The 26,069-nt window shown below is 38.7% G+C and overlaps 1 protein-coding gene and 1 long non-coding RNA gene across 4 annotated transcripts; one reads left to right on the forward strand and one right to left on the reverse strand.

Moving 5' to 3' along the window:
- Nucleotides 1-5,690: 5,690 nt before the first annotated feature.
- On the forward strand, nucleotides 5,691-8,426 carry LOC121797287. 2 transcript variants are annotated; one of them, XR_006049814.1, is made up of 6 exons: nucleotides 5,691-6,063; nucleotides 6,203-6,430; nucleotides 6,836-7,014; nucleotides 7,777-7,992; nucleotides 8,077-8,195; nucleotides 8,266-8,426. It is a non-coding gene; the product is annotated as an uncharacterized LOC121797287 (long non-coding RNA). The 2 variants fall into 2 exon arrangements; XR_006049813.1 differs by having other exon boundaries at nucleotides 6,203-7,014.
- A 1,070-nt stretch (nucleotides 8,427-9,496) lies between these two features.
- LOC121801366 (kinesin-like protein KIN-14I) lies at nucleotides 9,497-15,377 on the reverse strand. Of its 2 annotated transcripts, XM_042200849.1 has the most exons (6): nucleotides 15,322-15,377; nucleotides 11,136-11,412; nucleotides 10,959-11,031; nucleotides 10,700-10,831; nucleotides 10,382-10,620; nucleotides 9,497-10,207 (listed from the first exon to the last, which is right to left on the reverse strand). In XM_042200849.1, exons 2-6 carry the CDS (start codon nucleotides 11,336-11,338, stop codon nucleotides 9,796-9,798), a joined length of 1,059 nt encoding a protein of 352 aa, XP_042056783.1. In that variant the 5' UTR covers nucleotides 11,339-11,412; nucleotides 15,322-15,377; the 3' UTR covers nucleotides 9,497-9,795. The 2 variants fall into 2 exon arrangements, with proteins under 2 accessions (XP_042056783.1, XP_042056789.1); XM_042200855.1 differs by lacking the exon at nucleotides 15,322-15,377 and having other exon boundaries at nucleotides 11,174-11,210.
- Nucleotides 15,378-26,069: the final 10,692 nt, after the last annotated feature.

Raw genomic sequence — 26,069 nt, forward strand, 5'->3', positions numbered from 1 at the left:
TGGCTACCTGATACTCAAAACCACAACTTAAGGGGGCAGCCATCGGGGGAACTACAGACAGGGGGAGAGTCACAGCCAAGTCCGGTCACAGATGTTGGTCCACCTGAGGAAGCTAGCAACACCGCCGGGCCGTCAAATCCTATAATGCAAAACGTCGAACAACGTGACATTGACCAGCCGTCAACCCCGCCTTCGATTCCTGAGGTAAACAGTTCAGATTTTGATAGTATACCTTCGGAAGCCACTAACATTGATAGGAGCAACAATGAGGAGAGTGGAACAAGCGGAGGAAGTGGAGATCCATACGAACTGCCTCCAAGAAGAACACGGGGAGTGCCCCCTAAAAGATACTCACCAGACTGGAAGGGGAGAAAGGCCAAGTACGCGGTATCCAATATTGCACAGAGTCATCTATCAGAGATGGCTCGAGCCTTCGAAACAGCTCTGTATGAAGAAGAAGACATTCCCCAAACATTTGAGGAGGCTTGCAGACATAAGCATTGGAGGGATGCAATGAAGAAGGAGATAGACGCCCTAGAAAAGAATGGTACATGGGAAAAGTGTAAATTGCCGACAGGAAAGAAGCCAGTTGGATGTCGATGGATATTCACTATAAAAAGGAGAGCAGACGGTTCAATTGAGAGATACAAGGCAAGACTAGTGGCGAAAGGATACACCCAAATATATGGGGTGGATTATGAAGAGACATTCTCCCCGGTGGCTAAGATGGAGACGGTGAGGACACTTTTATCGGTGGCAGCATGCAAAGACTGGAATTTGCACCAGTTTGATGTGACTAACGCATTCCTCCATGGAGAACTAGAAAAGAACAAAGAAGTATACATGGAAGTCCCACAAGGGTTCTCCGGAGACTTTGGCGAAGGGGAAGTGTGTCGACTAAGGAAGACCTTGTACGGGTTGAAACAGTCTCCTCGGGTCTGGTTCGGAAGGTTCTGCCAAGCCATGTTCAAACATGGATTCCAACAAAGCCAGTCTGATCACACACTCTTCACGAAAAGGAGGGATAACAAGGTAACATGTCTGATTATCTACGTTGATGACATGATTATCACAGGAGATGACATAGAAGAAATCCAGAGGCTGAAGGAAAACCTGTTCAAGGAATTCGAGATGAAAGATCTTGGAGCTCTAAAATACTTCTTGGGGATAGAAGTGTTAAGATCCAAACACGGAATATTCCTAAGGCAGAGAAAGTACATCCTAGATCTGTTGACCGAAACAGGGCTCCTCGAATGCAAGCCCGCAGACACTCCAATGATCCCCAATCATGGTTTGAAGATAGAGGAAGGAGCAGAACTCGCAGACAAAGAAAGGTACCAACGGTTGGTCGGAAAACTCATCTACCTCTCGCACACGAGACCCGACATTGCATACGCCGTGGGTATTGTGAGTCAATTCATGCATCAACCCCAAACTAATCACATGGAGGCAGCATTGAGGATCGTGCGGTATTTGAAGGGTACGGTAGGATATGGAGTATTCCTAGCGAAGAGAGAGGACTTAGAAGTTGACGGATACACTGATGCCGACTGGGCGAGCAACCCAGTAGATAGAAAGTCTACGGGAGGCTACTTTACATTCATCGGGGGAAACTTGGTCACTTGGAGGAGTAAGAAACAGAAGGTTGTAGCTCTATCCAGTGCCGAGGCAGAATTCCGAGGAATGAAAAGTGGACTCATGGAGATCTTGTGGTTAAGAAGACTGCTCTCAGAAATTGGCTTCCCACCTACTCGGAAGAGCCAATTGTTCTGTGACAACAAGGCTGCCATTAGCATCTCTGAAAATCCCGTACAACACGACCGAACGAAGCATGTGGAAGTTGATCGACACTTTATCAAAGAAAAATTGGAGGGAGGTATTGTGGAATTCCCATTCGTTCGCTCAGAAGAACAACTTGCAGACATTTTGACAAAGGCCGTTCACCCGAAGGTCTTCAGAGACATATTGAACAAGTTAAGCATAGGAGATACCCCTGCTCAACTTGAGGGGGAGTGTCAAACATACCACAAATAAAACATACCAAAGGAAGGAACGGCATTAAAGGAGAATAATATGTAATTTATTTGTAAAAGCAGATCCTAGAATAGATTGATTGTATACCAAAAATATGTTGTATTCTTCTCCTACATATAGGAGAAGAATCGATGACTTACATATACTGAAATAAACCAAAACATATATTCTCCCAAACATGTGTCTCTCAAAGTCCATAAGCTCTCGGTTATCAGCTTGAATAGAGCAGAGCTGGTGAAGATTTGTGTTTGCTTTTAAATGTTCCGAATATATTATGTCTTCATACATAGTATTATTCTTCTCTCGAATGCTCTGTTGAATGTTGTTTCTTTTGATTTCAAGTATTGTTGAAATAATATTCGTTTCGAGTTGTTGATTGTTGAAATGATACTCTAATTTTATTCGAGCTATTCCTATTTATTTCGCGCTTTGATCGAGTTTTGTTGTTTTCCCCTTTCTTTCCATCTTCTTTAATCATCCCCTAGTCGCGATCCACCGTGTTTTCTATCCTTAGAAAATGCGGGCATGACACTCTAGATACAGGAATATTTGTGTGACTCGTTCTAGTAACTTGTAATCATGCTTTGGATATATAATTATTATTTTATGAACTTTGTGAAATTTTATTCCTAAAATTCTCTTTGTTTATCTGAATTCAAAACCATATTTATTTGCTTTATAAAGTTTTTCTTGTTTAATTTGATCGATTGCCTCATTTAATTAAATCAAACCCAAAATCATGTTTTTCTAAATAGTACTATATGAAGTTAAGTATTCCATCCCTTCCATATTAATAGAGTCGTATTCCTTTTTGGGACGTTCCAACATAATAGATTCTTTTTTATATTTGATAAAAACACAATACACTCTATCTCATATTTTTAAAATTCTCTTACTTTATTTTCTCTTCATCTATTTTACTTTATCTTCATGCCAGAAAGATATGTCTCTATTAATATGGAATGGAGCGAGTATGTGGTTGACGGATTGTAAAGTTATTTTTCGTGTTCGATATTCAGGTACCAACATTAGCTATACTGGTACATTAACCTTTAGCCATACTAACATTTGATTTTAGTGTTAATAAAAAGTGTATCAATATGTCGTTGGATTATATATAGGTGTGGTTTTAATCAAAACTACAGACTCAGAACCATAAACATTGATTCCTATTTGTCGTTTTATATAACATTATAAGTTCGTCCTATAAATAGATGGAACCGACAATGATAATGTAGACATCCCGATCGCCACGTAGGATCAATATCGTCAGAAAATTTAATCACAGTAAATTTACTACAGGGTCAAAGTTGGTGTATTTGTTTGCCACATTTAAAATTTGTGATAAAAACCTGAACTAACTAAATGTTGATGTACTCCCCTCGTCTCCTAAAAATATAAATTCTTTCCTTTTAGATCTGTCACCTAAAAATAAAAACTTTTCGTTTTAGGAAATTTCTTTCTCCCTAATGAGGTGAAACTCATTTTCCACTATCACATTTTTCTGTCTACTTCTCTTACTTTACCAATTTATTTATTTATTTATTTTAAAAACTCATACAATAATATTTAAACTCATTGCCGCTAGGACAAAGTCTCTGGACTCTCTTACTTTACCAATTTCATATTAAAACCTGTGCCGATTCAAATATTTCTATTTTTAGGGGACGGAGAGAGTTTTTTTTTGCTATTAACCATAAAAATAGTATTTTTTCCGTTTGAAATGAATCTCATTTTTCACTAATAATATCTTAATCATTTTTAACTAATAATATCTTAATCATTTTTAACTATCCCTCTTAATTCTACAGTTTTGCATTACAAATTGATATTGTCCATCTACTCCCTCTGTCCCCAAAGAATATGTACTTTAGGTTCGACACGAGTTTTAATGTAATATTGTTAAGTAAAAGAAATGTAGAGATAAAAAGTAATTAAAGTATTGCTAGTGGAGAATAAGTCTCACCTGAGAAAAAAGATTTTCCAAAATTAGAAAGTCCATATTCTTATGAGACGGATTAAAAAGGAAAGAGTGGATATTCTTGTGAGACGGATGAATATAATTTTTCATTAAATATTAGTAATCTCTTCGTCCCAATTAAATTAGGACAAAACTTTTAGACATGGAGATTTAAGAAACTGTATTGAATAAATTATATAAAGAGAATAAAATATACGAGAAAAGAAATTTTAATTTTGGTGATAAAATGAAATAAGAGTTATTAAATATTTTTTTTATTGAAATAGAAATTATTCAATTTAATTATGACATTTAAAAAACGAATAAGACTAGTAGAGTACTCCCTCCGTCCCGATAAATATGCAACGTTTCCTTTTGGGCACAAGATTTTATGCAAGATGGTTTAGTGTGGAGAGAGAATAAAGTAAGTGAGTGATTAAAGGAGAGAGAAAAGTAAGAAAGAGAAAAGTTTGAATGATTAAAGAGGGAAAAAGTAGGTGGATGTTTTAAAGGAGAAATAAAAGTAAGAGAGAGAAAAAATTGGTGGATGTTTTAAAGGAGAGAGTAAAAGTGAATATATTGACTAGATTTATTAATTCTATTTTTTTGGCTTGAATAAATTTGACATTTGGTTGCCAAATTTGCCGTCCATACTTAAGCATTTCATATTAGTAATGCAAAAATACAATTTCATGTTTTGGAATCTCTTTATTGCTTTGTCTTAATGCAAAAATCAGCATAAATACAATTTCTCTGATAAGAGTACATACTAATCTTGTTTTTAATAAACCAAAAGATTGCAATCAGATGTGATCTGTAAAGGAGTAACAATTTCTGAATGAATTAGAAAATGAGAGACAAGAGATTATAAAGTTAAAGAACTAAAAAAAGTACCAAAATTTCATGTTTAGGTTTTTACTGAATTCTAATTTTGCATTTCGTCTACCAAACATGTTATATTTTCAATTGGGAATAAGCATTGACGAGAAGAAACATCAAACATAGAAACCAATATGCATCTGCCTATTTCGAATCCTCACTAAAATTTCAAGGCATAATCAAATCAATTTCACCAAAGTAATTTCGATCACCATTCTCAATTGCTCAATAAAAATGTAAACAAAACACAGAATTACAAACACAGATCAATAAGAGACGCATCCAGAAAACAGAGGTGCATCACGGAAATCAAGCATTAATTCAGAAATTTAAGTTAACAGAGAAATTAAGAGCAAATTAGGACTGACCTGTGGAAGACGATCGATGACTGAAATCCTGGAGGCGAACGGGGAAATCAAGCGGCGAGAAAGGTGAATCAGACATCGTGAAGCGTTCCAGTCTTCGGAGGCGCATGGGAAAGCGGGAAGCTTTGTCATCGTCGGAGGCATGGCGGCGCAGGGTCGTCGGAGGCTTGGCGGCGGAGAAATTAAGCCATCGTCTAGGAGAAATGAGGGTAGACGGAAAGTGATTGTAGAGTTGGTAGGGTAGGGTCTGCTAGGGTTTTTTTTATTTTTTAGTGCTTAATGAACTTAATTAGTGAGCCTTAATTAGTAATTAAAATTCCCTGATTTTTTCCTTTTAAGGAAATGTTGCATTTTTAGTGGGACGTCTTAAAAAGGAAAACGTTGTATTTCTAATGAGACAGAAGAGTATAATTGAACGTATAAAAGTCGTAGTTTGACTATGGAGACTGAAATGGAAAGAAAAACAAGTTGGCGTCGGGAATGATGCCTTTGGCGTCGAAACGAGGAAGACGAAGCTACCAAGAAATCCCTCCTTCTTTGATCATCTCCTATTCACTCTTCGAATCTTCGTTTCCCCTTCGATTTCTCATCCATTCTGTTCCTCTATCTAATCACTTTCTCGATTTATTTATGTACATATTTGTGTGTAGAAATGCCTATGATCCGATACGAGATGAAACTCCGCTTTTTTCTGGTTTCGTTGTTTGATTTATTTTTGTTGTACGATTCCGCGCTTGCTTCTCCCAACTCTCCATGGGGACTCAATCGTTACGGCGCTGCTTTCCAAGCTGCCGGCCGCCGTGTTTTGATGTCCGATGCTACCAAGTGAGTTCGCCTCTTTTTTTTTTTACAAGAAATTAGGCAGTCTGAGATTCGATTTTTGTTTTGAAAACTTACATTTTGTTGATAATTTGTGGGAAATTCAATTATTCATTCTCGTTTATTATTTTTTTTTCTGGCTCAGAGTGCCTGATACTGCATTAGTGGCTGCCTTGGATGGTACTCCACTATTTATCTATTGGATGTTGGTTCCCTGAAACCACTTTGGTCATTTTCGTCAGGCCCAAAAATTTACTCATCATATCAGGCTCCTGTTAATGATAAGGAAAATGCATCTGGAATTGAAAGTAATTACTTTATTGATTGTGGAGATGATTGGGAATTATACGCTCACAACAGCCTTGGCAAACTGGTATTTATCTATTTTTCCACATTCTTCATACCTATTCATTAGAATAACTGGAACTTTGATGCATTACTTTGGTGCAAGGTTAAACATACTCCCTCCGTCCCGAGCTACTCGCTCATTTCCTTTTCGGCACGGAGATTAAGGAATGAGTGTATAGGAAAGTCAAAAATGACGGCTATAGGTGAAAATTTTTACTAAAAATAGAAAGAGTGCAAGTAACTTGGGACGCCCAAAAAGGAAATACGTGCGAGTAGTGCGGGACGGAGGGAGTACTACTTAGTGCTGTCAGTGAACTGAGCCCAGTTGAACAGTGAATAACTCAAAAACAGTTCCTTTCAGTTTGACAACCAAGCTAGAGCTTGTTCATTTTAAATATATTTAGCTTGCTAGACATTGAGCTTGATTCAGTGTTGTTAATTTGGCATTCGGGTCGCTCGGGTCGCCCGGGTCGAGACCAGCACCTCCCCAACATGGGTGGGTTGATCGAGATGCATGGGTCGCGCTGGGTCGCGCTGGGTCGGCGGGGTCGAGCGTTTCGGGTGGGTCGCCCTAACGGCTAATACATGCTTCACAGTTAACATTTTAAGGTAATTCCCCAATCTTTTCTTACGTAAATCTTTTCCTATTTGCTGCTGAATTTTTTTACTAAATTAAACATTAATATAAAAGTAAATTTACCCAAAAATCTGCAAATCTTTGATATCTTTGATATCTCACACGGATCATTCTCAATCTCAATTCAATAATCTCTCTATATATGCACGCACACGTCAAAATTTTCAAACTCAAACCCTACTTTCTACACTTCATAATTCAGCCTCCTCTGCATTCCTAAACACATAAACAATTCAACGATCGTGTTTGCTGCCACTCTTTATATATTCCTTTGTTTAATCAAGGTATTGTTCTAACTTTCATCTTCTTTTTGAATAGTGTGCAGGAGTTAATTTTAAATTTAGGTCGGACCCTACAAATGATTGCAACTTGTACCACTTTATCTACCTATAGGTTATATGTATTGAAACTTGAGTCTAGAGGAGGAGTTAATTTTAATTTTTTTATGTAACTTTATTTTTCCTACTTTTTGTATAGAACTATAGATCATGTAATATTTTATTGAATTGTAGATCCATGTATATTGTATAATTAAATTGAATCGTAGATCCATGTATATTGTATAATTAATAACAACCGAAAATTATTTGAACATCATTAATCATGTAATATTTTATTGAATTATGGAATATAGATTCATCATGACTATCGTCTGTTGTACAAGTATAAGAGAGCATTTGATGTAATTGACTCTAGATGGAATGATCATTTGCACAAACCATTGCATGCTGCAGGTCATTACTTGAATCCGGCAGTCTTTTATAAAGATGTGAAAGGTATTTTGGCTTGTTCAGAGGTTATCGAAGGCTTGCACGAGTGTATTCTAAAACTGGTTCCCGACATAAATATGCAAGATCAGATCATGAAAAAGGAAACGGCTTTGTATCGGGACGTTGTTTCCTGTTTCGGAAATCCTTTAGCTATTCGACATAGAAATCAAATGGCACCAGGTAAATATTATCATATTTTTCATTAAACTATTTATTTGATTGATAAATGATATACTAAATATTTCTCTATCTTGTTTTCTTCAGCTGAATGGTGGAAACATTATGGGTCTAAGGCACCAAATTTGCAAAACTTTGCAATTCGAGTCTTGAGCCTAACTTGTAGTGCTACTGGCTGTGAGAGGAATTGGAGTACTTTTCAACATGTAAGACTTGAAATTTGTGTTTATATTTGTGAGAAGCTAATATATGTTATTTTTACCTTTTCATTTACAGATTCATAGCAAAAAGAGGAATCGTTTGGCACAAGAACGATTAAACAACTTAGTATTTGTGAAGTACAACAGAGATCTTGAGCGAAGATTCAACATACAAAACGTCACTGATCCTATACTCCTAAGTGACATTGATGATAGTAATGAATGGTTAATGGGTAGGATGGAGGGGGAGGATGAGGATGAGGATGAGGATGCGGGGGGGGGGGGGGGGGGTGATGATTTTGTCTTCCAAAATGAGTCGCTCAGATGGAGAGATGTTGGTAGAGCTTCTGGTGTGTTGGAGCCATCTCACAATACTAGAGGCAACACAAATACTCGAGATCATGCCTCAAGCTCCAAGTCTATTCGTATTCTTGTGGATGAAGATGAAGAGAATGAAGATATAAACTTGGTTGGAGCAGAATTTGATGAAGGAGAAGATGACTATCATCTAAGTGAAGATGATATATAACTTTCTTTTGACATTTTCAGACAATAGTTTCAATTATTTATTTTGTGTTATACTTATGACTTATGAATTGTTTTGATATTTTGATCATTTTTATTTTCCACTTTATCTCTATTCACATGAATTACGTCTACATTTATATTATTTGAAATATTATAAACATTAGAGTAATATATTTATTTGATTTAATATTAAGGCAAAAAAATTAGCCTAGATTAGTGGGTCTCTCGACCCAGTCGACCCGCGACCCGAATTTTCACCTTATCGACCCGGTACGACCTCGACCCTAACAACACTGGATAACATAGTCTGATGTAATTTCATCATCATGACTCATGAGGTTAAACATTTCTTAGGTTTTATTAGGATGTATATATCAATAAGCCTAGATCGAATGTGACCAAACCATCTTACTCTCTACAGAGAGTTGCTGTCAATTAGAGAACAACTAGCAATTTGGTCAACTACTCAATTTTCTCTTAGTCATGTATTAATTGTGACATCCCATGCTTCATCATCGTACTATGCACACAACATTCCATTCTCCACTACAGGGAGGGAGAGAGAACATTTATGTGATAAACTACAGCCAAAACAACCCCCTAGTGAGTAGTGACATTGGACAATGACGAAGGAAAAGGGGGAAGAGACAGAAGATTTTGTATAGTGTCAGCTGCAGGCTTCAAATTTGCAACATAAGAGCAGGTAGAGGTTGAATTGATGTTTCAAACAGTAATGGAACTTAACATTTATGTATTTACACTTTCAATAGCACCATGCATTAGTAAAACTATAAATGTCAAGAATTTAATCATAAGTAGGGAAAACAATTTGGTGCAATCTCAAATTTTCTACAAAATGAGGGTAATCCATTCAAAGGTAACAAACAAGTAAATAAAGAGAGACATTGTTCAGGCACGGGAGATCCTTAAATAGCCCTAGCCCTAGCCCTAGCCCTCACGACTCATGAGAGATCACAGTAGGTAACTAAGTACTCATTTGATCACAACTAAAGCCTCCATAGAGAAACTAATTGTTTTCTATAAACAAAATAAATAACTTCAACAAAAGCATTTCCTATTATACCAATTTTTCTGTACTTATTGTACCAGCCACCCACAAATATGAAATGTATGTGTACATATGAGGAAGTGTGATCAGTACCTCAACAGCATCAGCTACAGTTGTGGCCATGTCATATGTAATCTCTTCAAAGGTCTCATCCAGGAAAAAAACTATAGTTGTGAGTTTTTTACCAGTTAAAACAGCATCAATCTCCTCGCGTCCAGGTATTGTATGCCTTGGTCCAGCCTTAACAGAACGCTTTAATGCATTCAATGTGTTCATAGCAAGGGCTTGGACTTCAGAATCATTACTGATACTGTGTGCCACAGTATGTACATACTCGGACAAATACCCACCAATTTCCTTGCAAGGTGGCATGCAGGATGCACATAGATACATCAGCTCCCAAGCCCTAATTAATGAGTGCCTGTTTACAACACAGCACAAGACCAACCACAAATCAGCAAGCAACATGGAGTAATGGGAATAAAGGAAAGTGTGCCAACCAGTCTCAGCACCTAGATAAAAGCACTAGGACAATGAGTAAAAACCAACTAGATTAAGAATTTGAAAACTTCAAATCGGGAACCTAAACACAAACCTATCAGGATTATGTCTTGTTTGCTTCGAGACTTGCATAAATAGTTCATCTCGGAGTTCAGAACGCTTTAAAGAATGCTTGAATAGTTTGCTAACAAGCTCAATGCGTTCATCTAAGCTCATTGAAGAAACTCGGTCAGAGGAATCAACCCCAATATACTTCAGGATGACTTGGAACAGCTTAACTGCTCTACTAATTACATCACTGTTTACTTTAAGCAGCGAAGTTGGGATAGGTTCCTGCCAAAAGGTAGCATCTATATTTAGCATACAAAACAGGGAAGAGGAACATGAATACACAACCAATTTGGGTCAAAACCTTTTGGAAACATAGCATATCCTCAAAGGTAAATTTTTCTCGGACTTGTGCTCCAACTGTCCTTTTAGAGAAGAAGCCGCGTTTACCAGCTGAATTAAGCTGCTTCTGTATAGCCCTCAAGAATCCCTCAACCTAAACAAAGAAAAATCATTAGAAACAAATTGCTAGTCACTCCAAAAATATGTGTGGCATTTTGAAGTTGGGGATACAAGGGATATAATTCATTGCAATCTTTGAAAAGGGAAATCTGGATATTCACCTGGAACTTGTCAATCGACGGTATAGCACCAGCAAGTTCAGGTGGCATAACTGACGACAGGGTATTCGGTGTACTGAAAATCAAATGACATGATAAGATTAGTAAATTTTGGCATAATTGCTACTTAGGGTAAAAATAAATATTGATTTAAATCCAAATTAGTCTCTCACTAATCACCAAAAAACTATAATTGGCAATCCAAAAGTAGCACACACGATGAAATGAGCTAGCCCACCCCGTGGCGCAAAGTTGGAACCATCAGAGTCATAATCATCACCGTTTGAGGTGGCAAAAGAGTTGTGCGAAGGGGTTTCAAACCCATTGCTAGAGCCAAATGAAGACCGGCTTGATCTCAAACTATGTGCCATATCAGTTGCCATTTCTTCTAAGAAGCACGAATGCCAGTGAAATCAATTCAAGCCATTTCCTTCTCTTAAAAGTTTCTCTTTTTCTGTTTCTGATGGAGTACGTACTAAACAAGCCCAACAGCAGTAAAGCCCATCAGCCTAAAGCCCAAGAAAGAGTATCAGTTCGGCATGACTAAAGAGTATCAGTCCGGCATGACTAAAGAGTTCAGTTCGGCACAACCAAAGAGTTCGGCCCCAGCCTACAGCTCGGTAAAAGCCAACTAATCAAACTCTGCTCTCAGGTCGGCATCAAGCTCTACTCTCAGATCGGCAAAAGCTGCTCGGCAATAATTCAGCAGTTCGGTCTCAGTATTCGACCGAACTGGGAGATAGTGGACTCATGCAGAACCTCCACGACCTCCACTACACCCACGATCTATTTAGTGGTGTCAAGCAGTCATTAACTCATGCAGGATAGTGGACCCATGCAAGATCGCCACGATCTCCACGACATCCACTACCTAGTAAATGGCTGCATGCCACGATCTAGGTTCAATGTATAAATAGAACCTAGATCAGATAGATAGGGTTACGTTCTAACATTCTCTCGATCTCTAGAGATAAAATACAAAATAGCAAGTCTGTATTGTAAGCTGTAGAAAACAGATCAAGCAATACAACTCTGCCCTCTTTTCTTCCCGTGGACGTAGATTTACCTCAGTAAATCGAACCACGTAAATTCATTGTGTCGTGATCTGCCTTTTTCCTGCATTCACCAACATCAAAAATTCGCCGATTCATCACTGGCGTCGTCTGTGGGAAACGAAGAACCAAATTTGTGATAAAGCGAATTTTTGATCCTTTTTCCACCCCAAAAAAAATGCATACCAGATCACGTAACACCCATAATATCGTTCGTGATAACCGTGAGGAAGCTAGTCCAGCTCGCAGGTCTGAAAAACGGCCTCGGGAGACATCTACCTCCGGTTCTCACGAAGAAGGCACAAGCCACTCCAGGAGTCATCGCACCGAGTCTTCCCAGCAGCCCGATTTAAATGAAGCTGTCAAGCTGTTCTTGGCCGAGAAGCAGGAGGAGTTCTTAACCTTCCTGCAGAAGAGCCAACAGCCGGAGAAGACAACGACGGATTCTCCCTCCTCATCCAGACATGAAAGTCACTACCGCAGTAGTGACGTGTCTTCCAGGAGAAAGAATCCTCAACCCCGACATGTTCCTGTTCCTCCTCGGTACCGGAACCACAGGAGAACTCCATCTCCTCCGTACCGAAGAAATATCGGGTTCGCCATGTACGGAGCATTAAAGACTCCGTTCTCGGACGATATCACCCGAACTCCTTTGCCGCGGAACTACCGAACTCCGTCAATAACCTATGACGGACTCGTGGATCCTCATGATTTCTTGGGACGCTATCAATATAACATGGCGAACCAGGGTCTCAACGAGGTCCACATGTGCAAGCTGTTCCCCGAGCTGCTCATCGGGAACGCCAGAAGGTGGTTCGACAGCCTTCCTCAAGGCAGCATTAGATCCTACCGAGATCTAATGGATGCTTTCCACAGGAGGTTCTTTCAGAAAGCGGAAGCCCGGATTACTTCGGCTCAGCTGCTTTCTATACGTCAAGGTCGCGACGAAAAGATCAGCGACTTCCTGACGAGATTCCATAAGGAATGCCTACAAGTAGATAATCTCAATGATCTACTTGTCATTTCGGCATTCCAAAATGGAATCCTGCCCGGAGCTCTCTACAGAAAGCTCGTGGAATGCAGTCCGCAAACAGCTCAAGAGATGTGGGACATTGCGGACAAATTTTCTCGTGCCGATGAGGCAGACCGTCGAAAACGGTCTTTAGACAGCTCATCAAGAGAAGACAAAAAGAAGCCCGATCATAGCGATCAGAGGCTTCCTCGCCGAACACCTTCCCCACCAAAGGAGGGATAGCGGTCATCCGAGGTGATCGAAAAAGAGCAAGTGTGTTCGCAGATTGCGCTTAAAAGTGCCGAGCAATCAATTCGGCACCATCAAGCATAGCAATCACAGCAGCCGGAGTCAGAGGCCGGCGAAATGACCGAAGTCACACCGGAGCCGAACTCGATGGTGTACGGCACTGAAGCCGTGATTCCGGTTTAGATCGGCATACCCAGTCCCCGAACTCAATTTCTCCTCAGAAATGAATGGTGACGGACTGAGAGCCGAACTAGATCTTGCCGAAGAAAGAAGAGAATTGGCCTGCATAAAAGCAGCCAAGTACAAGGAGCAAGTAGCCCGGTATTACAACCAAAGGGTGAAGAAGCTGCAATTTCAAGTGGGAGATCTCGTCTTGAGAAACAACGACGTAAGCCGAGCAGAAAAGCTGGGCGAACTCGAACCCACATGGGAAGGTCCATATCGGGTGTCAGAAGTCCTCGGCAAAGGGTCTTACAAATTGACTCACGTGTCAGGAGCACAAGTACCCCGAACATGGTACGTTTCCAACCTCAAAAAGTTTCATTTGTAAGAGACAGTCCGGTCAGTCAGTCTTGAATTCTGTTCGGTCAATGTGCTTTCTTTGGTTTGCTTGGTCTTTGTTTGTCTCTGTGCGTTTTATCTGTGCGTTTTGTCTGTCTATGTGCGTGTCGTCTCTTACAAATGTTACTGAGGTATCTTGTTCTTCGAAGGCTGATCCCCTTCTTAGAACATATACGAGCCAACGATTGTGAGTCAAAGCTTCTAAAGAGGATACAAGACCACAATTCAGCTTAAACAAGCAGTTCGTCTGAAACGAGCTGCAATAAGCCAACGATTGTGAGTCAAAGCTTCTACAGAAGATACAAGACCTCAATTCAGCTTAAACAAGCAGTTCGTCTGAAACGAGCTGCAACAAGCCAACGATTGTGAGTCAAAGCTTCTACAGAGGGTACAAGACCACAATTCGGCTTAAAAATCAAGCACTTCGTCTGAAACGAACTGCAACAAAAGTCCGATTCTCGCGATAAAACTTGCCTGAATTAGGACAAGGGAAAGTCCGATCCACGCGATAAAACTCGCCGAATTAGGACAAGGGAAAGTCCGATCCCCAAATTAGGACAACGGAAAGTCCGATCCGAGCGATAAAACTCGCCAAATTAGGACCAAAGACGAGTCCGGTCAAAGATGTTTATTTCATCAGCCCAAAGACGAGTCCGGTCAAAGATGTTTATTTCATCAGACCAAAGCCAAGTCCGGTCAAAGAAGAGTTCACTTCATCAGACCGAGGACAAACATCAACTTACCCCGTACCTTTATCCAGAATGCCGAAGTGATTCACTTCGCTTTCCGGGGGGGGTAGTGATGGAGTACGTACTAAACAAGCCCAACAGCAGTAAAGCCCATCAGCCTAAAGCCCAAGAAAGAGTATCAGTTCGGCATGACTAAAGAGTATCAGTCCGGCATGACTAAAGAGTTCAGTTCGGCACAACCAAAGAGTTCGGCCCCAGCCTACAGCTCGGTAAAGGCCAACTAATCAAACTCTGCTCTCAGGTCGGCATCAAGCTCTACTCTCAGATCGGCAAAAGCTGCTCGGCAATAATTCAGCAGTTCGGTCTCAGTATTCGACCGAACTGGGAGATAGTGGACTCATGCAGAACCTCCACGACCTCCACTACACCCACGATCTATTTAGTGGTGTCAAGCAGTCATTAACTCATGCAGGATAGTGGACCCATGCAAGATCGCCACGATCTCCACGACATCCACTACCTAGTAAATGGCTGCATGCCACGATCTAGGTTCAATGTATAAATAGAACCTAGATCAGATAGATAGGGTTACGTTCTAACATTCTCTCGATCTCTAGAGATAAAATACAAAATAGCAAGTCTGTATTGTAAGCTGTAGAAAACAGATCAAGCAATACAACTCTGCCCTCTTTTCTTCCCGTGGACGTAGATTTACCTCAGTAAATCGAACCACGTAAATTCATTGTGTCGTGATCTGCCTTTTTCCTGCATTCACCAACATCAAAAATTCGCCGATTCATCAGTTTCTCTTATCAGAATTAATTCATCAAGCCCTTTCGCAATCTGGTCAAAAACTATCTGCAGCCAAAAAGAACAAAGACATTGAACAATCAGCATAACGAAAGGTACCCAATTTTATTTTATTTTAAATAGAGCACAAATTAGGAGCAGAGTAAAACTAAGCAGAACTAACGAAACACAATGGCAATAAAGAAAACGGTGTTTAAGATCAGCATGGATAAACCCCAATCCCTGAGATCCGGCACAAATCCCGGAAAAAAAACAGTGAATTAACAGCATCTATCGAAAATTGTAGCAGTGAATTGAGAAAAACAAATACTAGATAATACTAAAAGTTAACCAGAATGAAGTAGGGATAGACGATAGTAAATGGCAGCAGAAAGTTATGGAAAAACACTGAGCAAACGCCCAAATTTGAGGAAGTTCACCTAATGCGCTAAACAAATCTACGGAAAAGTGTAATAGCAACAAGTAACACGGAGCAGAGCATGTACCGTAGGAACTAATCAATGTCTGATGAAGAAATGTATGTTGCCCAGAACCAGCTAGAGAGTGAGTGAGTGAAGGAGGGAGAAAGAAGGTGGTGAGAGCATGCACAGCGGTGGCGTCAGTCGCCACCGCCGTCCGCGCCGCTGGCACGGACGCCATCCGCCGCCGCTGCGCTCGCGCCGCTGGCACGGCGCTGCTCGATGTATCGAGCACGTCCGTGCCAGCGGACACACACGTGGCGCGCTCCCATTCGTCAACGGCATAGCCGTTGTGTTTAAACATTTTTTATTTTTTTTTAAAAAATCGGTATTTAATTATAAATAATGCTAAAAAATAAAAATAAAAATTCCAAATCTAAAAAATATGGCCGTTTTTTTCCGTTTTTTCTGCGAATTGTTTATGCGAATTGTCAACACATTGTCCGCACGTGTTGAATACTTTCAAACAGGTGTAGATGCAGCCGGCCGGCAAAGTATCACGGCGTTGCAGAAGTGTACGTGTGCCATCCGACAACTCGCTACTGGGCAAACGGCCGACATCTTCGACGAGTATTTGCATATCGGTGAGTCCACTGGAATCCTTTGTTTAAAGAATTTTTGCGAGGGCGTTCGTTCTGCTTTTGGGGATGAATTCCTTCGGGCACCCACCACCGATGATTGCCAACGGTTGCTTCGTCTTCACGAATCAGTCCATGGCTTTCCCGGAATGCTTGGCAGCATTGACTGCATGCATTGGAGGTGGAAGAATTGTCCGACTGCTTGAAGGGGGCAACACTTAAGCGGTCACAAAGGCGGCGGCCCAACACTTATCCTTGAGGCGGTCGCCGACTATCGCCTATGGATTTGGCATGCATATTTCGGCGTTGCCGGATCCAACAACGACTTGAACGTGCTCTATTCTTCACCACTCTTCAATGATGTGATGAATGGTGTAGCACCGGCGATCGACTTCACCATCAACGGAAATACATACCGCATGGGTTACTATCTCGCCGATGGTATCTACCCAAGGTGGTCGACGTTCGTGAAGACGCTTCACAACCCGCACGACCCGAGACGGGTTCTTTTTGCGCAGCGTCAAGAGTCAGCGCGGAAGGACGTCGAAAGAGCCTTCGGGGTCCTTCAAGCTCGATTCAACATTGTGAAGGCCCCGGCTCGGCTGTGGTACGTGAATAATATCGCCGACATCATGTTCACGTGTATTATATTACACAACATGATTATAGCCGACGAAGGGCCGAGGGCGGCTAGCTTCTACGACGAGGACGAAGCCGGAAGCTCAACAGCGAGGTCTCCCCCACGCCGAGGCGAGCATACGACGGTTGGCCAGAGGATCGAGACAAGACACACAATGCGCGATACTCGAATCCACAATCAACTACAAGAAGACCTAATCAACCACATGTGGGAGAAATTCGGCAACGAGTAGTGGTTTTTTTAATTTTTAGGATTTTAATTATTAGGATTTTAATTATGTAATTTTTCATTTTTAGGATTTTAATTATGTAATGTTTAATTTTATTTGTCATTTGTAATATTTATTGTGGTTTTTAAATGAATTTTAATATTATTGAAATGTTATTGTTTAATTGAATTTTAAATTAATTGTGCTCGTCCTTGAGGAAGAGCACAGTTGTGGGTAGGGATGTCAATGTAACCCGAACCCGCGGGCCGACCCGAATAACCCAATAAAAATACAGGGTTAGGGTTGTAATTTCGCAGCCCGAATTTAAAATCGGGCCATTCGGGCTGACCCGTTCGGGTTGTCGGGTTAGGCGGGCTGACCCGTTCGGGTTACGGGTCGGCCCGTCGGGTTGAAGGCTTCTGCACAGCGAGCAGTTTTTGTAACGGTCATAACTTTCTCTACAAAGCTCCGATTGAGGCGTGCAATATATCCACGCGAAGCTCTTTCGAAGACGAAGAGAATGATATGTATTAGAGGTTTATTAGACTTCAAAATCGCGAGAAACATTGACTCAAACAAGGCTGCTGCACATCCACATATTTTGTGTACATTTTCTAATCAATTTTCTATCATTTCTCAACAAACATGTAAACATACCAAAATATAGAAATATAATCAAAATCATCCAAGACAACCCTCTAAAACCATGCAAAATCTAAATACGTCAACCGACTATATAAGATCACGAAAAAAATCACCATGTGGTTCATGGATTCATAAATACTCGTATATAAAAGCTTTATTTTAGTATATTTCCAATATAATAGTGCAAAGTGTTTTGACGCCGCTTCGTTATTGAATTATGCGTACTTTGATGATTCTTAAAACAAAGATAAATTATTATTTGACTTATTTACAGCTGGAATAAATTAAATTTGACCAATCATAATTCAAGAAAACTTAGAGTTACTCCAATTAGCTAGCATCTTGATAATTCACTCTTTAACAATTCAAAATATTTTTGTTACATCTACGATGCACCTCTCACGTTATGAAAATTTTATTTAATTTTCTACGAATTGATTTATGTTTGAATTTTGAAACAAAATGTTTTTTTATGTTTTAAATACATAAACATAAACATACTATTGATAGATATTTTGTAAATAATTATGTAATGAATAAGTTATTTAAATTTAAATAACTTAATCTTTTTTTTAAATATTAAAGAAAATTAAAAATATGTATTTCATTGTTGAATGATTAATTAAAATACGTATATAATTAAAGAAAATTTAAAATACGTATTATTTTTTGAAAATATTAAAAGAATTAAAAATACGCATTGGCCCGAATAACCCGATGGGTTAGCCCGAAACCCGAAGGGTTAGGGTTAGGGTCGAACTTTTATAACCCGAAAAAATCATAACCCGAATAGCCCGTACCCGAATGGCCCGAAAACCCGAACGGGTTGGCCCGAACCCAAACGGGTTGGCCCGATTGACATCCCTAGTTGTGGGTGTTGTGCTCTTGCCAGAGAGCAGGCATGAATAGTACCGTCCGGGCCCACAACTGTGCCGCTGGCAAGAGCACGGTTGTGGATGCTCTGAGGGTCACGAGAGGATTTTTAAATTTTCTTTTGGGCTACAATCTCAATTCTCCTATTTTTATTTCTCCCAAATATTGCTACTACGCTGGTGTATTAAAGTGTGCTGTTTAGAGCATCTCCAACGGTGGAGGACATCCAATAGCCCTCACATTGCCTTCCCACTGCCACATCACCAGCACTAAAATCCTCCTGTCACATCATCTGAACATACAACTGGACATCCAATAGCTCTCACATAGCTTTCCCATAGCCTATCCACATCAATAATAACAATTATATAATTTAATTTACAATCGTAGCAATATACAGAATTTAATTTATTAGACAAATACGGAAAAATTGAATAATACTATTAAAATGTAAAAAAGTACAATAATTTTTAAAAAAGTACATTAATTTAAAAAAAAAGTACAAAAATTAAAAAGTACAATAAAAAAATTACATAAAAAATCACTCCTAGCCTCCGTCCTCGCCTCCGTCGTCGGCTAGCCCAAGAATCTGACGCCGTCCTCGCCTCCGTCGTCGCCCAGCCCAAAAATTACATAAAAAATCTGACGCCGGTCTGACGTCGATCCGGGGCCTACAATGGCGCCGTGAGGATAGGCGTGAGAATCGGCGTCAGCCCAAGAATCAGAGTGGGCACGCCGATTTTGACGCCGATTTCGACGACGCCGCTCGCAATGGTTCGGCGTCAGCACCGGCGTCCGCGAAACATTGGCGTGCCGGTGCAGACGCCGCCATTGGAGATGCTCTTAAAAATGTACTACTAGCTTCATAATAAAATTATTAAAATAGTGGTATTATTTTTTTTTGTTTGTTTAAAAGTTCAAAGTTGTTGGTAGTATTATTATATAACCATGTTTATACAAAAGTAGAAAGTAAATGTATATTAGGGTGTCATTTAGAATGTAAATCATTCCCCAATAATTGGAGAACTCTATAAATGCAAAAAAATTAGTATAATCGTATTTGTTGCATTTATATTTAATTATATAGCTAGTTCCAAAGGCCACCCGCAACGCGTCACGCAGGTGGCCCGTATTCCGTCACGAAGGGACGGGACGGCGGCGTGACGCGTTGCTGCGCCCCGTCTCATCCCCAGCCCGTTCCGCGTTCCGTCCTGCCGCGACGAATGGCGAGACGTCTCGCCACGCGCCGAGGCGACGTGGCGCGCTCCGGCGCCATGCGTGACGTCCACTCGCCGGCCCGCGAGTGGGCATCGTCACGCTGATGCAATAATTCATTTTATTTTCAAAAAAAATTCAAATTAATTAAAAAAAATTAAAAATGAAAAACGGTAATATTGCTGTTATATTACTGTTTTTTAAATTTTTTAATTTTTTTACTCTATAAATACTCCTAATCCATCCTCATTTCACACACAAATACACATATATTCTTCCCAAATCATCTTCATTTCCTCTCCAATTTTCATATAACCTCTCATCACAAAATGTCCAGCGACGGAAACTCTGACGGTGGCAGCTCCGGCGGGTTCGACATCAACGCGTTCGGCGACTGGGGGGCATGTACAATGTCCTCGGTGGTGGTTCGGGTTCGTCGACGTCGGGGGTACCAACCACCCCATTTTGATGTGGATGCATACGCCCGTCCCTCCGCCCCGAGGTATTCGTAGGGATTATCCCAGATCCGGGAGGATTATTCCGTTGATCCCACTCCAGAAGGAGGCCGAGGCGGTGGAAGCTCCAGGGCGGAGGCGGACGAGGAGGAGGAGGAGGATCTAGGCCGGCATCCGTACGGCCCCAAAGAAACGCTAGCGGTGTACAACGCCTGGATCAGGATCTCGTACGATCCCATCGTCGGGAATCAACAACCCCGAAAGTGCTTCTGGGAAAAGGTCACTGAGGCCTACCACGAGATTAAGCCGAAGGGGTCCCGCCGCCGCACATATAAGATGCTCCGCGCTCCCTTTGACCGAGTCGACAGAGAGGTCAAAAGATTCTGCGCCATCCACAAAAATGAAGCGGCTCATTACCAAAGCGGAGCCACGGGAGCCGACATTCTGAGGTCGGGTTTGCGAGTCTACTTCGACTACACCGGCAAACAATTCAAATATGTCGATGTTTGGGAGGTCGTCAAAGACGAGGAAAGGTGGGCCGGCGGTGTCCGGTCCAACTCGGGCTCGACCTTGAAGCGCACGAAGCACACGACGGGTGGCCAATACTCGTCTAGTGAGGGCGGTTCGGGCAGCGCCCCACAAGAGTTTGCCTCGCAGGAGGTTGAGGCCCCGGCAGACGATGCCGGGGGGTCCTCCCGTGGGAGCCATCGGCCGCAAGGGAGAAATGTGGTGAAGGCGGCTAGAGGGAGGAGGGGCTGAGCCGAATCAAGCCAGGCGGTCTCGGGCTCGGGGGGACCCTCGAACTCCCTTATGTCCATGTACATGACCGCCACATTGGCGGACACTTCCCGCATGACGCCTCCCCAATACCAAGCCTATCTTAACGGAATTGCGTTTATGGCAGCACAACTTGGCATTCCGCCTCCTCACGGCTTCAGTGCACCTCGACCGCCTTCGGGGGATGATTCGCCGTCGAAGTAGTTTTTTTATTTTCTTTAAAATTGTATTTTAAATTACGTCATTTTTAATTTTTAGGATTTTAATTAAGTGTTTTTTTATTTTTTGAATTTTAAGTTGTATTTTTATTTTATGTTATTTTTAATGAAGTGTGTTTTTTTTAATTGAATTTGGTTGGAAATAAAAATAAAAATGAAATTGAATGAATAGTAATTTAAGGGACGGTTAACCTGCAACCCTCCGTCCCTTAAATTACTATTCATTAAATTTCATTTTTTATTTTTATTTCCAACCAAATTCAAATAAAAAAAACACACTCCATTAAAAATAAAATAAAATTACAACATAAAATAAAAATACAACTTAAAATTCAAAAAAACAAAAAAAATACATAATTAAAATCCTAAAAAATAAAAATGACATAATTTAAAATACAATTTTATAGAAAATAAAAAAACTACTCCGCCGGCGAATCATCCCCCGAAGGTGGTGGAGGTACACTGAAGTCGTGAGGAGGCGGAATGCCAAGTTGTGCTGCCATATACGCAATTCCGTTAAGATAGACTTGGTATTGGGGAGGCGTCATGCGGGAAGTGTCCGCCATTGTAGCGGTCATGTACATGTACATAAGGGAGTTCATGTACATGGACATAATGGGGTGGTTGGTACCCTCCGGCTTCGACGAACCCTGGGTGCCCGGCGTCGACGAACCGGAACTACCACCGAGGACATTGTACATGCCCCCCCAGTAGCCGAACGCGTTGATGTCGAACCCACCGGAGCCGCCACCGCCAGAGTTCCCGTCGCCGGACATTTTGTGATGAGAGGTTAGATGAAAATTGAAGAGGAAATGGAGATGATTTGGGAAGAATAGATGTGTAGTTGTGTGTGAAATGAGGATGAATTAGGAGTATTTATAGAGTAAAAAAAAATAAAAAATAAAAAGGAAAAAAACGGTAATATAACGGTAATATACCGTTTTTTATTTTTAAATTTATTTATTTTATTTAATTCGAATTTTAAAAAAAATATTGCGTTAGCGTGACAATGCCCACTCGCCGACCGGCGAGTGGGCGTCACGCATGGTGCCGGAGCACGCCACGTCGCCTCGGCCCGTGGCGAGACGTCTCGACATTCGTCACGGCGGGACAGAACGCGGAATGGGCTGGGGACGAGATGGGCGCTGCAACGCGTCACGCCGTCGTCCCGTCCCTTAGTGACGCAATACAGGCCACCCGCGTGACGCGCTGCGGATGGCCTAATAGTGCTGATTGAACTTATTATATTTTAAATCGTATAAATATAGAGGTCTTATTAGGTTGATAACTATATTTTAAATTGGTAACTACTATCTAATCCAGTTCATCTAATCTGAAAAAAGAAGAAATTAAGATCAATTTTCATGCGATGGCAACTAGCTGTTATAACAATGTAAACTAGAGTATACGCGATGTCAACTAGTAGTTGTTTCCCAATGTCAATCCAAGATATTAATGGAAACTGAATTTTGTTAGTTACTCCCTCCGTCCGGGAATATGAGTCTATTAGTTTTCGTCACGAGTTTTAAGAAATGTTAAGAAAAAGTGGGTGGAAAAAGTTAGTGAAATATAGATCCAACTTATATATAGATATTAGTTTTAAATGAAATATGAGTAGAATGAGTTAGTGGAATGTGGAGTCTATATATCATTTTTTTTATCAAACACCTTCCCGGTGGAGGGTGTATCATTTATAGTAAAAGTGAATCGAGACTCTTACTTGTGGACGAGCTAAAATGGAAAAACGAGAATCCTATTCGTGGACAGAGGAAGTTTATGTTCAAACTTTGAACTCATATAATTATATCAATTTAAACTATTTTTTCATAAAACTTATATCAAGTTAAAGATAATTTTATAAAAATTCTAACATGATCTTAATTGCATATGTTTTGATGATAAAATTTGATAATTTTATTTGAATTTTCAATATTTTCGATAGTTAGCCTCATATCAACACATGGACATATAATGTCAATCATATGCATGTTCAATGTCAATCAAATTTAGTTGACATTTTTACTCTATCGTGTTGACATCACAAAAATTGTCATACATAAGAAATGACTAAAAGATCCTTTCCAAATTAATTAATATAAAATGAATTTCCACGTAGCATCACCAAACACTACTAGATCATTTAGTTCTAATGGCTATGAATTGGTAGTAATTAGCAATTAGTAAATATTTAGCAATTGATCATATATGGTAGTGATAAAATGCAAACTTTATATATTGTACAAACTTTAAACTTCTCAACACAGTGTAAAATTTAAAGATTTTGATGTCAATACAATGTCAACACAGCATCAACTACTGTGTTGATATTTTTTGTTGTTTTTATTTTGTCATCTGTTGACATTTTCTAATGGTCCATATCATAGAAATCATATGGAGGTGTAATAAATCGAGTTAAAAGCGATATAGAGGCGTAATGTTATTTAATTGAGTTAAAAGCGATAAGTTGAGATTACAAAGTGACAATTAACTACAAACTGAAAACAAATAAGTTTCTCTTAATATGTTTTGAGATCTTAAACTATAAATAATTTCTAATTACGATTTCAATCGATTTACAACATATTTAGTAAGGCTGATAACTCATAATAGCTATAGAAACCATGATTTACTTTTCATTCCAAACGCAGTAAATGGCATGTGGAAGCACACATACATACTCATAGACATACATCAAAAAATCCTACGAGAGTGTAACGATCGAAGATCTAAATTATAAGTGGAGTAATAATTATGCAATCATGATTTTTGGCTATGACAAGTTAGAATTATGAATTCCTTGTCTAAATCTTCCATTATTGTTAAATCGCAGTCTGTGCTAGTAGGATAATTTAAGGGAAAATGTTTTGGAGACATAATGTCTAAGACATAATGAGGTTAAAGTAGTCATTTTAGCTTGTTTTATATTTTTATTTAAATAAATGTTTTGTATATATACCATACTACCCTTATGCATATAAAAACATTTATTTATATATAACAATTACTTGATTAGGAAAGTTGTGTGTATTTATTTGGATGGCTTGATTTAAGCAAATTATACTCAAATTGTATGAAGTGTATTAAATACTCCTATGATGCTAAGTCACGAATTTTATTTTAAAATATAATTTTAAATAATGAATTTAAACTTTATTTAAATAGTACATTATACAATTATATTTTTAAAATTCTAAACTTATATGTACTTAATAAATTTAATACTCAATCTTAATTTTATCATTACAAAACATTATTGAATCTAGAATTTATATGTATAAAATTAATAAATCAATTTAATTGCTTGAGTTCTTAGAGCATCAAAATTAAGATTTGAAATTTATACATGTTTTAATTTATTAATGGACAAAATGTTAGGGAACAACAATTTAAATATGTATACTAGAATTAAATTGTCAGATGGTGTCAAAATAATTTAATTAAGTAATAATTTCTAAAGCTAAAATAATTTAGCTATATAAATTTAATAGTCATATTTCACAATTAAATTTTTTCATTTTTTATACACAACCCTTTCTTTCATGAGATTATAACAAGTAAAAAATTAAGTATATATACATACATCTATTTACTAAAAGTATTTTAAATTTAGAATTTTAAACATTATTAATAACAAAAAAATTGGACGTTAATAACTATTACTATTTCGTTGGATGATAACACTAAAAAACTAAGTATGTATATGCATGTAGTCATTTTTATGATTCAGAATTTAAATAATTATTTAATACTAATAAAATAATTTGATGAGAATGACTATTACTATTTCGTTATACTAGTCTTTTACAATTTAGAACTTTAATGATTATTTAATAACAAAATACTTGGATGCGAATGAATATTCCTATTTCGCTGGGTAATAACACTAAGAATTTAAGTATATATACATGTAGTCATTTTATGACTTCAAATTTTAATAATAATTAATAAAACAATTTGATGCAAATGACTATTATCATTTCACTAGATGATAACTAGTAGAAATTAAGTCTATAACATATTTATACTACTACTATTTTACAATTTAGAATTTTACACATTATTTATAGAAAAAAATTATTGTATGTGAATGACTATTATTATTTTGTTGGACGAAAACACTAACAAATTAAGTATGTATATGCATCTAATCATTTTTACGATTCAGAATTTTAATAATTATTTAATACTAATAAAATAATTTGATGAGAATGACTATTACTATTTTGTTGGATAATAACAATTAGAAATTAAGTGCATATATACATGTAATTATTTTTATGACTTAGAATTTTAATAATTATTTAATACTAATAAATAATTTGATGCGAATGACGATTACTATTTCGTTGGACGATAACACTAAGAAATTAAATATGTATATGCATGTAGTCATTTTAATGACTTAGAATTTTAACAATTATTTAATATTACTAATAAAATAATTTGATGAGAATGACGATTACTATTTCGTTGGACGATAACACTAAGAAATTAAGTATGTATATGCATGCAGTCATTTTAATGACTTGGAATTTTAACAATTATTTAATACTACTAATAAAATAATTTTATGAGAATGACTATTACTATTTCGTTGGACGATAACACTAAGAAATTAAGTATGTATATGCATGTAGTCATTTTTATGACATAGAATTTTAATAATTATTTAAT

This window comes from Salvia splendens, chromosome 1 (genome assembly GCF_004379255.2).
Source record: "Salvia splendens isolate huo1 chromosome 1, SspV2, whole genome shotgun sequence".
Classification (NCBI taxonomy): domain Eukaryota; kingdom Viridiplantae; phylum Streptophyta; class Magnoliopsida; order Lamiales; family Lamiaceae; genus Salvia; species Salvia splendens.

Bases quoted from the DNA above. Each gene is read 5' to 3' on its own strand.
- LOC121801366 (XM_042200849.1), bottom strand. From the start codon at position 11,338: ATGGCAACTGATATGGCACATAGTTTGAGATCAAGCCGGTCTTCATTT. The intron at 10,832-10,958 runs GTGAATATCCAG...TTCTTTGTTTAG, and splicing joins CGTCGATTGACAAGTTCCAG to GTTGAGGGATTCTTGAGGGC. The intron at 10,208-10,381 runs GTTTGTGTTTAG...TGTTGTAAACAG, and splicing joins ACAAGACATAATCCTGATAG to GCACTCATTAATTAGGGCTT.